The 12032-nt window shown below is 37.9% G+C and overlaps 1 protein-coding gene across 3 annotated transcripts in view; it reads left to right on the forward strand.

Annotated features, from left to right (window-relative positions):
* Positions 1 to 9591, forward strand: part of cfap46 (cilia and flagella associated protein 46) — a 65594-nt gene extending 56003 nt beyond the window's left edge. For 2 of the 3 annotated variants that reach the window (XM_023155618.3, XM_014414364.3), the window contains exons 51-59: positions 2620 to 2699; positions 3083 to 3143; positions 3267 to 3299; positions 3495 to 3591; positions 3738 to 3850; positions 7412 to 7493; positions 7667 to 7803; positions 8027 to 8131; positions 8405 to 9591. In XM_023155618.3, the coding sequence (XP_023011386.2) occupies positions 2620 to 2699; positions 3083 to 3143; positions 3267 to 3299; positions 3495 to 3591; positions 3738 to 3850; positions 7412 to 7493; positions 7667 to 7803; positions 8027 to 8131; positions 8405 to 8526 (830 nt within the window). In that variant the 3' untranslated portion in view covers positions 8527 to 9591. The remainder of the gene's footprint in view (positions 1 to 2619; positions 2700 to 3082; positions 3144 to 3266; positions 3300 to 3494; positions 3592 to 3737; positions 3851 to 7411; positions 7494 to 7666; positions 7804 to 8026; positions 8132 to 8404) is intronic. The other variant, XM_004554560.3, reaches the window with a different exon arrangement.
* The last annotated feature ends 2441 nt before the right edge of the window (positions 9592 to 12032 follow it).

Here is a 12032-nt window from a genome sequence, read left to right on the forward strand (position 1 = left end):
GGTAAACACATGCTTTTGCACGCGTGTCTGTTCTTACTGCTTCTTCAGATTTTACTGTGTGTGTGTTACTGAGTGATCAGGTTGTGTGATTTTAACTGTACAGTCAGATTTTACATTTAATTTTCACTTAGGAAAAAAACCATGGTGCTAAGCAGTTTTCTATATTAGAATTATTTTTTATTGCCAGAAAGATTTATAATTAACTATGGGAGTCACAGCAAACTGCGGTGGGTGGTCTAGATTAAGGTAGAACATACTGATAGCATGTAGTCAGTGATGCTGTGTGATCTTTAAAAACATCCTGATATGAAAGGTATGCAGTCAAAATATTAACATAACATTTGAAACAGAGTAAAGGCATTTTTATTCAATCATACTGAAGTAATTATAAGATGAGGTGCAGTTGTGTTAAGGCAATGGTCTCCTATGTGCAGGTACTTGGTGATGTTAGGAAGGAAGGACTTCCTTCTAACAGGACAAGACCTGGGGCAGAACCAGGGTCAGGGAGAGACAGCTACTACTACTATTGTGGGGTTGATAAAGTGCTACTACATCTACTTTCAATCCTTGGGAGGGTGAGAATAAAGAAATGGGAGAAAAGAGGAGAGGCAACAACAAACAACAAGGCCAAGAAACGATGAACCGTAGAAAGAGAAAAGAAAATGTAATGACATGCAATAGATTGTAAATACAAAAGTGAAAAGAGTGAGTGCTTAAAAATTCTCCAGTGCATAATGACCAACACGCCAGAGCCCACAACAGTATAACTAAGGTTCAGGATCATGTTATTCATTCCTAACTACAGTGGTCCCTCACTATATCACGGTTCACTTTTCACAGCCTCACTATTTTGCGGATATTTTGGGGGGGGGTGCAGTTTTGCATGGTTTTTTTGTTTGGTTTTTTTTACATTGTGGTTTGCATCCTGATCAGCTGTAGACCATTTTCAATCAATCTCGTGTCGTGCCTCCTGTACAGTACAGAATGCGTTCAGCTTGTCAAATCTACATAGATCTTCGCTAGCAGAAGACAACAAGCATAACAGTGTCAATGTCAAAGGATTAGAAGGTGAAACCAAACAGTCAGATTAGTCAAACTTTACTCTACTCATTCTTCTTGCTTCCTCTACGTCTGTACCATTGATTCTCTGGCAGCTGCTCTATTCCCATGTTCTGGACCTGAAAACAGGGTTTGATCTTTGGTTCATTCTATAATACTGGACTTATTTTTCTACGAAGGTTTGAACTTTGAGAGTGTTTAAACAAGAGAGAAACGTGTGAAAATGTTGATGCCTGTCTGAGAAAAGTGTATAAAGTGTGTAAGTTAAGGGTTTACAGCCTTAAAACATCTATATTAATTGTAAAAAATAAAGTTGGCTACTTCGTGGATTTCACCTATCGTGGGTTATTTTTGGAATGTAACACCCACAATAAACGAGGGACCACTGTACAAGGTTTATCAAAAAGAAAAGTTTGAAGCAAACTTTTAAACGGCAGATCCTGTCCATGTTCCACATGAGGGGGAACCAATACTGTCTACTTTTGGAAACTCAAGGGACCATAAATGACACAAGAGCTTATCGGAATGATTATTATGAGCTATTAAGAGTTCTTTAAGAGACGACAGAGCCTGATTATTCAGGACATTGTATGTAAAAAGAAGAATTCTACATTCAGGATTGGAGACAAGCTGATATGGGAGAAATATGTCTCTCTGTTAGTCTCTCTTAATACTCTTATTTTGGCTTTTCGGTTCAGCTGATGGCTCTTCATGGAGCCTTAGCCTGATAATAAAGGATTGTAAGGACTATAATGCATGAACTAGTTTTGGATATTTATGAATAGATTAAATAAATAAGTTTTAGTAAATGATGTTCGGGTTAAAGGGCGTAACCTGATGAGGATGCATGTTTATAATCGTTAAAAAAAATGAAAAGTAACTTTGCGTTTTTCTGAGATGTGCATTATGCAAAGATCTGACTTTAATGACATGTTTGAGTACATGCTATAGTAGGACATTTGTTATCAAGGCGGTTGGGTTATTAAAATGCGTATATCAGAATGGATGTTCATAGGTAGTTTAACTACTTTCGTTTTAAGAGATGTTACGGTTTTATTTTTTATTCTCTTTGTTATTTTACTCAAAATTGTTTTTTCCTAAAAGATAAAATGGAAGTTTGGGATATGCCAAATTAGTTGAATTGTTGCATTCAGTATCTTTGCAACATTTGAACAGATTTCACTTTGGAATAGTGTTGGACTGGTCAGCCAACAGATGGAGCCTTCTTCTACAGCCTGCTAATGGCCTGACACTAAAAATGGAACAACAGAATAATAAAAATAAACTTAATGTTTTCTACCTTATTTATAACGTATAAAGCATCAGTTTTGAGTAATGCACTGAAAATGATAACACATGCTAATAGCAAGTGTTTTCCTTTGCAAAGGCGTTGCAGCCAGGAGGAAACCTTTGGTTCTTCTGTCACCAATAAGTGCCAATGACTTTGCTGTCTCTGAGAAAGTTGTTTTAAAAAAATAAAAATTATTTACCAGTCCAAAAGCTGTGTAGTCTGCCCTGCAGACAAGTGTATGTATTAATTCTGCTTCCTGTTTGTGGCAGTTGAAAGTGACAACAAAAAGGAGACCAAAGGTGGCAAGGGAACTAAAACGAGGGGAGATCAAAGCCAAGTCATCAAAGCGGTGAGTTCAGTAAATTAATCTGGGCCTGCCAGATACAGAAAGCAATATTCCTTTTACCTCCTGTCAGCACTGGCAATTATTTAAGTTGCTCCCCGCGTCTCTTTTAAGTGTGGTTTTCAATCAATTACATAATGTTTTCATAAAGATCCTAGTTCAAGCTTCTGGGTATTTATCCCCTGTTGTGCATCACTTCTGTTTTTTCATCAAACCCTCTTTTCTGCTTCTGTTTTCTCAGTCGTGATATACATTAGTTGGCACATATAAGTGTGTACAAAATAATATTTGCATGTTTGCACATTTATGTGATATGTCATTTATTTATTTCCACTTTGTATACATTTTTAGCTGCTTTGAGCTGTAAAAACTAAAATTTGTTTACCCAGGTACCTGCCAGTCATGTGCTGCCTTCTAACACCTTTCCAGTGGACATGCGTAACTTCAAATGTATCTTTTGTTTTCAGAATTACTTTTGTTAAACAGAAATATGTAATTTCACATATAAGATTGGGTATTTAATTCAGTTCATTTAATTCAGGTCCGTTATACTTCTTAACATGCCTTTTAAAGATCTCGTTGATCCTTACAATGATGGCCACTTTGGTAAGTAATTTGTTAATATTATTGGAAGAGAATGGATGGATGGATGGATGGATGGATGGATGGATGGATGGATGGATGGATGGATGGATGGATGGATGGATGGATGGATGGATATATTCAAAGACATGCAACTGGTCATTGTAGGTTAGATAAAGTGTTTAAGATGTCTAGAATAATATACACTATATCACACAGAAGGGACCAGTTTGAGCATGAAGATGAAGGAGATTTTGGAAACCCAGCATGTAACTCATCTGTGGGAGGGCTTCATGGGCAGCAAACAGACACCCAGGTGAGTCTTAGAGTGCAGCAAATCAAAGTTATACACCATTTTTTCCCTCTTGGCTCTTTGAGCACAGCAACAGCCAACTGTATCTGTTATATTCAACACACGACCAGTCACTTCTGCTTTGCTAACATATCTTCATATTTGTTAAGCCTGTCAGAAATGGAGCAAATGTTGTGCAGATGCAGTGGCTTTATTTACCTGGGGGTGGAACACTTCATGGAAAACATACCACCTGACAAACTAGCATCCCTCAATTTGTCTGGTACGTTTACACTCATTTTCCCGTCTGTGATTGTAGTATTTATAAAGGAATGTAAAGACAATGCATTTACTGCTTCCATCTCATAATTTAATAACTCACAGTACATTCATCACTTTGTTATGGCTACTACTGCATGTGAGCATTAAAAAATACGAAGACTGTAATGAGTGGAATGACACAGAACCAGCCAATGTCATTGTCACACTGACATGAACTTCATAAGGTTGTTCTTAGTACAGACAAAGCAAAGAAAAATGGTATTTTAATTATATACATGAAATGATAACCTAAATAATTTGTGACATGGTTGGCATACTTGGAAGATGTTTGATAAGGTAATACTGTGTTAATAAGGCACCAATGACGGGTTTGGGAAACGAGAAGGAACAGAGGAGTGAAGTTGACACATGGAAGAGGAAGAGATTCGAGAGCAATAAGAGAATACCAACAACAAAGACACGGCAGAAAACAACAGTCATTTGTTCTCTTATATGTATCAGTTCATGAAATCACACAAAGCTTTGAGTTTCCTGACGTGTTTTAGGTGCTAGACTGGGGTGAAAACAACAGGCAAAATACTGGAATGAATGAACAAACGAATGAATGAATGATTAAAATTTGAAGCAGCTTTGTAGATTATGTAAACAGTAAATGGAGCAGTGGGCTTAATCTCCTTAACTCTGTCAATGTTTCATTCCCTGAGTGAGTATAAATATAAACATCCTTGCACTGCAGTGAGAAATCAATGAGGTTTTACTAGCTAATACTTGGAATAACATTTCCTCAACTTCACTGAGTGCCTGTAATAAATAAAGTAATATCAAAAACATAATGAGGATTAATGATTTTGACTTTAATACTGGGCCATGCTCACTGGGAAGGCTGCTGTTAATTGACTGTATGGAAATAATGTTTTGTAAAAATAAATTTAACAAGGGTCATTTACACTTTCTTCTTCAGAAGTTGAAACTGTAGAAGAAGGGTAGTCTAATCCCAGGAACTTTTGCCTGTCGTAATCTGTTTACTGTGAGGAGACATTCTGAGTGATTATAGAAAGTTTCTTCACTCCTCCCTTTCAGCAGTTTTTAAATAAATGATAACTGGCACTAAAAATGCTTTTTACACTTTCAAAAGATATTTTTTAAAAAACAACTGTGCTTCACCTTCACGTCCCCTTTCATCTCCTTCACCAGCAAGCAAAGGTAATCTGAGATGTGATTGGCAGTGTGCCTCATATGTCCTGCCCCAGGCCGGACATATGTGGCACCCACTAGACCGACATTAGTGCTGCTAACTATAGTGTGAATGACACAGTGGTCTGAATTGCAGCTGTTACTTCACAACACAGTCGATTGTTACTGCTTAACTGGCCAACATGATATGATTAGGTTTTGTTCAATTTATGTTTTTCGGGGAAAGTGGTGTCATTGAGGACATGTAGCACCATCTGCTGCTTGTATGTTTTTATCCCTCAGTTGTAAAAGGCTGACGGGGTATTCTCATCACTCTATCGGGCGGTGTGTGTGTGGTCATTCCGTTACAGTTACCATTTAAAAAGGTGGTATTCAGAATACAGTTACTTTGTTAAAATAAATGGATTACACAGCGGTCTTTTCCTGTTTCGTATGTTAGGCTGTCCCCTCTCTATTTTTGGTCATTCCACGCTGGTGGAAACCCAAACAAAACGCATTAAGAGGCTCTAATTTCTGGGTCTCAATCTCGTGGCCCATTTCACCTCTACTTGCGCATAATGATGTGACGAAATATTTTTTTAAATTGTTGTTCAAAAAATTATTTAATATGAGGGCAATAGGCAGAGTGTTACAGGCATAGCCCTAAGGAATGTAGCCTCATGGGCAGTGTAGCCCAGTTGTAAGTAAGCTATTAAGACTCGACTGTACACTGTGTTCATGTTTTCCTCCGAAACAATAAGTTCCGTTGGAGCAGCCTTTCAACGCCTCTCTCTGTCTCTCGCTAGCAAAGTTGACCCAGACAACAAAGTAAAGCTAGTTTTCAGCTACGAGCCCGACACGAACCCGACATATTAACCAGAGGTCCCTTTGCTACGGTTCGGAGCAGCAGACCTTTTTTATATACACGCAGGATAGTTTTCTATACGAGATCGTTGCAAACAGTGCTGCCTTACCTAATGTCCACCCTACTGTTACTCATTTTATATTAAGATTTAAAAATCTAGTTGGTATTGCTATGTCGAATAAACTTCAGTAATAGTAATAAATCACACAGCAATAGTACATTCATGTAGTTGTAAAAAGCATGATAATATATTAAGTAATCCAAAGTATTCAGAATACGTTACTCTCATTGAGTAACGTAACGGAATACGTTACAAAATACATTTTGGGGCATGTATTCTGTAATCTGTAGTGGAATACATTTTAAAAGTAACCTTCCCAACACTGGCTGAGGGGTATCACTGGCAATCACGGAGCTATGCTGTTGTAATATTTACTATCTAAATAAGCAAGGTCTTCTCTATAAAAGGCATTCTCTAGAAGTCCCAGTGTGCTGTTCCAGTAGCTTTACATAAAACTGAGCATCAAGAGGGGTCCTCGCGGAGGTGCCGTGTGCATGTGGATGCTGACATTTGAACTGTATGCTGATTAAAACCAGATACAGGCTGATACAGTGGTGACTGTATCCGTGGTTTTCAGAAAGAATTGTCAATTTTGAATGTCCAACTTAAATGAGCCAGCCTTGAGAAGCTGCCATAAAATCTATGAGGGTGTACCCTTTGTATGAGGGTTGCTTCTGCTCTCACCACCTTTGGCTTTCCATTTTTACCTATGAAAAGGTCAGGGAGGTGTGCTCATATGGCAAAATATAATTTACTCCACACGGAAACAACATGTCCTGGACTGCAGTCATCCTGACAAAACAGTACTTCATACAAAATAAGACTCTTTAAAGAACAAAACTACTTTAATGTTGCTTTGACAACAACCTCAGAGTTGAATGCATTTACTGCCATACTAAAAATGAAACAGCTACAAAGCCAAAGGGTTTGGAAACCAACATTACTGTCTCTGTCAGCTGGAGTAAATGTAGCAGACAAAAGCACCAGTTTTTCACAGCCACAGGTCGAGTGCCTGTGTGCTTCTACGTAAATGGAGTGTCCAACGAACATGTGCAGGAGAATCCTGCTAAAAGCCTCTTTGGCTCTTAAACTAACCTTCTGTCATAACTTTTCCATATTTCATCTCATGTTTCTGTTTTTGTAAATCAGATTGAGAGTTGGTCAGATGTGGGTCCGAGGCTAAAATGTCATGTTTTAGTTAATTAACACGCACTGTCCCTCTGTTATTCACAGCAGCTTTAATCAGTTATCTCTCAAATACATCATACACCCCTCAACTTTATTTCAAAAATGTAAACATTTTAAGCACAACCTTGGTCATTCATTGTGCTTAACAGCGTAATTAAAATAAAAGTAAAAAGATGCCATGCATTTAGCATATATCTTATCCTTTTGTTTAGCAAGAGACTTTTCTTAAAATTACCCAAAGTATTGAATGATGGCAATAATGTTTTTTTCCTTAGAGTGCCACATGGCTCTGCTCTTTGACCAGGTTCACAACAAGGCCAGTGTTCTCCGTCAGTCCAAACTTGGCAGGCAAAGGAGGTATCAAAGAAGTTAGAATGAATGAAATACTAACTAAATTTTCCATTTCTGTTTTGCCTTCCTAAAGCATTTTCCAAGTTTTTGTTTTCTTGGCAGTATTTTTGACTGTTTGCTTGGTAAAGGTTTGTAGACAACATTTACTCCCTTTGTGTCTTTACTTTGCTTCTCTCCAGTGCAGGAACGTTTGCCCTGCAGAATCCCGTGGAGACTGCTCTGCTGCTCAGTTTGAGTGGTGCTGGCTGTATAGTCCTGAATCAGTGGCACAGCAGCTTTCAACAGAACACACATAATGTGACCGCTATTTTAGACAGTAGGTTCTGGGCGTGTATTTAAAACGTTACATTACTGCAAGCTGAGATTGTAAATTAGTATGTGTAAATATTTACTTTGCACCTGTGGGTATTATTAGACGTTACATTAGCACTGTGTGTGTGTGTGTGTGTGTGTGTGTGTGTGTGTGTGTGTGTGTGTGTGTGTGTGTGTGTGTGTGTGTGTGTGTGTGTGTGTGTGTGTGTGCGTGCCACCACTTGCAGATATACTAAGGATTCAACAAACCTCTGGCCAGGCCGTACATGCCCTCAGAAAAGGGGACAGTTCAGAGATACCACAAGGTATTCACAAGGTCAAAGGATCAAATGGTACTATAAATATATATATATATATATATATATATATATATATATATATATATATATATATACATATATGTAGCTTCACTTTTGCATTCTATTTATTATTAATGCATTCAATTTGCATGCTTATGTTTCTCTTTGAGTACAAAAAATCACTGTCTATAAATTCTGTTTGATCTATATTGAGCAGAATTGTTACATAACTAAATATAGAACTGGTAATACTGCACAAAAGGAGCAAAATTCAATAAAACTTACAGCTAACTGCTTTCTCTGTAGATCAAGAGCTCCTCGCTGTCTCACAAGACAGAAAGGAAGGTGATGATCAGCATGAAATGGCTCTCCCACCATCTGCCTTCAACTGCGTTCTTTATGGCCTTCCCAACTTGATTGTCATGTGATAATCTGGATATCCTTAACTGAAGCTTCTTTATTTAAGAAAAAGATTGTTGATCCGTCACTTACTTAGACATTTTTGGTCTCAGTAGTGATTTTACTACTCATGGTAGTGCCCAACTCTATAAAATAAAAATGTTACTTCACAGCAAACAAAAAATAAAAGCTTTTAGTGCTTGGGGAGTTGATACCTTCCAGTGATTTATCCTCTTTATGATTGATGTCTGTACCTGTGGGACCACGGAAATAAAATAAATTTAGAAGTTTGAAAGAATGATCCGCTGTTTCTAGCAGAGGTACCCGAAGTGTGCAGGTGGGTGTTACAGGTTTTACTGTGCTACATCTAGCTTTAGTTTATTTTTTGCAGCAGTTGCAAACTACCAAAGTATCATTAATGTCTTTGCCTCGTCTTTGCAATGGCATACAGAACCTGCATATTAATGTGAGATTGGGTGGTGTAGTGGCTAATATTGTTACATCATAACAAGAAAAGGTCCTGGATCAAATGTAACGGCTGTTCACTCCAGGTGCTGTGGCTGCCTCTCACGGTCCAAAGGCGTGAATATTAGCTTAATTGGTCATTTTAAATTGTGAATGATTGTCTTTCACTATGTGATGGCCCTGCAGTAGACTGGTGAACTGTCCAGGGTATAGTCTGCCTTTCTCCCTGTGAAAGCTGGGATAAGCTCCAGCACCCCTACAACCCTAAACTGGATGAGTGATTAAGAAAATAAATGGGTAGATGAATTTGAGAACGGAGCCTGAAAACAGTGGCTGATAGTGTGGCTTAGTCTTGACTGTAGTTAAGTAGCTTCACTACAGTTCTGTTATTGCCTTTTCTCAGAATCTCACCTATACAGTATAACCAGTCGATGCTGATTTAGTCTCTTCTACACAGCATCTACCAGAGTTCTTTTGTTTTCCCATGTCAGGCTGTCAGTTTATTTGATTCTTACAGAAGCATACAGTGAAGCATAAAATAACTGTAAATGCGTACACTCATTTTAGTTTAAAGAGTGTCTTTATCAGACATTCCAGTACTCTACATTTTAGTTTAATAAATGTCCTAAATTTAAGCCTTGAGAAAAAACATATTCTCACTGTAAGAACATTATACTCAGAGGTTTAAATGTGACTCTATTTTATTGTAACTGACTGAGATTCAGCTCAGCCAAAGCTGAAATTAGCAAAGAGAAAAGAAGTCTTAGCTTTCTCCTCACATGCAGATAAAAAACACCTAACCTGCACATGTACCAAGGTTACAAAATCATCTTTTCAGCATTTCTAAAGCTTATTAATTAAGACACCTTATTTTGCTACTCCGTTGCCGAAGTTTTCGTACAAAAGAGAATTTCTACCAAGAAATAGTCGTTTATAACGCCATATGTGTCTGTTTTTGTATGAATTCAATAGAGAAGAGAATTTAATCAGTCAAGTTAGCCTTGTGCTGATGATACACAAGTGGATTATTTTGTGGCAGAGTCTTGCTGGTTTTCTCTGCACTAAGTCCTTTCCCACTAAGTCTTTTTTCACCTGTGTAGCAGGAGTGAGGCTGTTGGAGGCGCGGTGCCACAGCGGTCATGTCAGTGGGGGGATACGGGGTTTTCTCTGTGAATTTCACGTTCCCGTGAAAGATTATAGTAACGCTTTACTGCCTATCTCTGCTTGTCACTAGCAGTACTCATTTAACATTTTCAGATGATTAAATATCTAGGCCGGGACACAGCTTTTGGGTCTGACTTTAGTAGAAATATATCTGTTTTCTTGGTATTTCTGTGACTGAATTATTTCTTCTTACCTTGTACACATAACTGTTTCTCCCTCTCTGTTGTTTATTGATCATGAGCAATGATCAACTGTGCAAAAAACCACAGCTTTCTTTCATAGACACTGAATAAGAAAAGTGTGAAGGGCCCAAGTGTTATCTCACTGCCTTATCAGATGACAAATTTATGTAGATGTGGCCAGTCTCTGACACTTTGCCCTTAGCAGCATTCAGACTGATTTAGCTGATTTGTGTCAAGCCCAAATGTTGCTTCATGATGTCCTCAATCAGATATCGATTATAAGATTAGAGCATTTCTTCTGTGAAGACACAGCGGGATTGTAGTGCTGTGTGAGTTGTGATAAACACAATACTGTTAGAACAAAATGCTGATTTTTACACAACGTTTAAGAAGTTATTGTTTCAGATCATGTGTTGCCAAAGTCTAGACAGCGTGTTATTTTGCTGATGACATTCAGAGTAATTTGCCAGGATTAGACTTTTCTTCTTCCTCACATTCTGATAAATAACTACTGCTTACTGTCTGTCACTGCTGCCTTTTTCTTTCGTTTTCACCCCTCAGGGCAGAAAAACAGATGTCTCCCTCAGTGCACATGTGCATATACACACGGACACTAACATGTCAATCTCTAAGAGCTTTAAGAAGACAGCTTTACACTCATTTCTAACCCAGTTAAGCATTATGAATATACACACACACCAGCCAGAAAATGCTCTTCCTAAGTCTGTCGTTTGACCTTTATTTGCTGTATATATGTAACTAGGTCAGACAGAGGTCTTCACTGGGCAGTGGATTTGTAACACAATAGAGGGAGGCGAGATACAAGGATGGGAAGAAAGCACGCTGCTGTAAGTACTGCTGCATTACTAATTGTAATGGGAGCAGTGTGTCTGCTGCCCTGTGAGTCTCTGCTGGGGTGAAAACTGGCTGGATCAGGGTTGATGAAGGGGAAGAAGTTTGGTTTTCCTGAGTATGTAAGAGGAGGCGGCAGATTTACAGTTACTTGTGTTGTAATGTGTTCTGTTTGGCGTTTTGTTTTGTCCTACCATATAATGTGTATTGGAGGACCTTATATTGTAAATTTATGTCTTTCAAAATAACGTCCTGTCAAAACTGGACTAGACTGCAGTCAGGTTGAATGCTCATAATCAGATAAAGCTGGAATTGTAACGAAGCTTTTGTAATTTACAGACGTGTTTGTGTTTAACAAATTAGTCATTATCAGTTGTCGACTGTAGATTGAACAGCAAGAATACAATTTAAACCTTGATCTGAAGTGAAGGGTTCTGAATATTTTATGAAATATGTCCTGTTAAATAAGGCCCTTAAATGGCCTTCACCTCTCCATAGAGAAACCAAACTCAGTCAAACAGTAGTTGCATTTCTTGATTTGGCAAAAGCAATTACATCAAAGAAAAACATGTAATTATTTAGATAAACTGCTGCATTTACCTATTTACGGGTAGCATTCAAACCTATAAAGTAGCTCCCAAATAGTCAGAAAATCAGATCAATTCACTTATATGTGTTTATGCTGAAGTTTGAATTACAGCTGTATTTAAAATGTGTAAATAGCCTTTCTGATATTAATGAATGCATTTTAGTCTTTAATTAATGTTTCAGGCAGGAGGGAGAGTATTAGATTTTACAGCACTTGGTTTTGGAGAAGCTATCACACAATATCAATATTTACCCAAGACATGATATTATGCTTAATGATTTTA

The sequence above is a fragment of the Maylandia zebra genome, linkage group LG13, assembly GCF_041146795.1.
Source record: "Maylandia zebra isolate NMK-2024a linkage group LG13, Mzebra_GT3a, whole genome shotgun sequence".
Taxonomy (NCBI): Eukaryota; Metazoa; Chordata; class Actinopteri; order Cichliformes; family Cichlidae; genus Maylandia; species Maylandia zebra.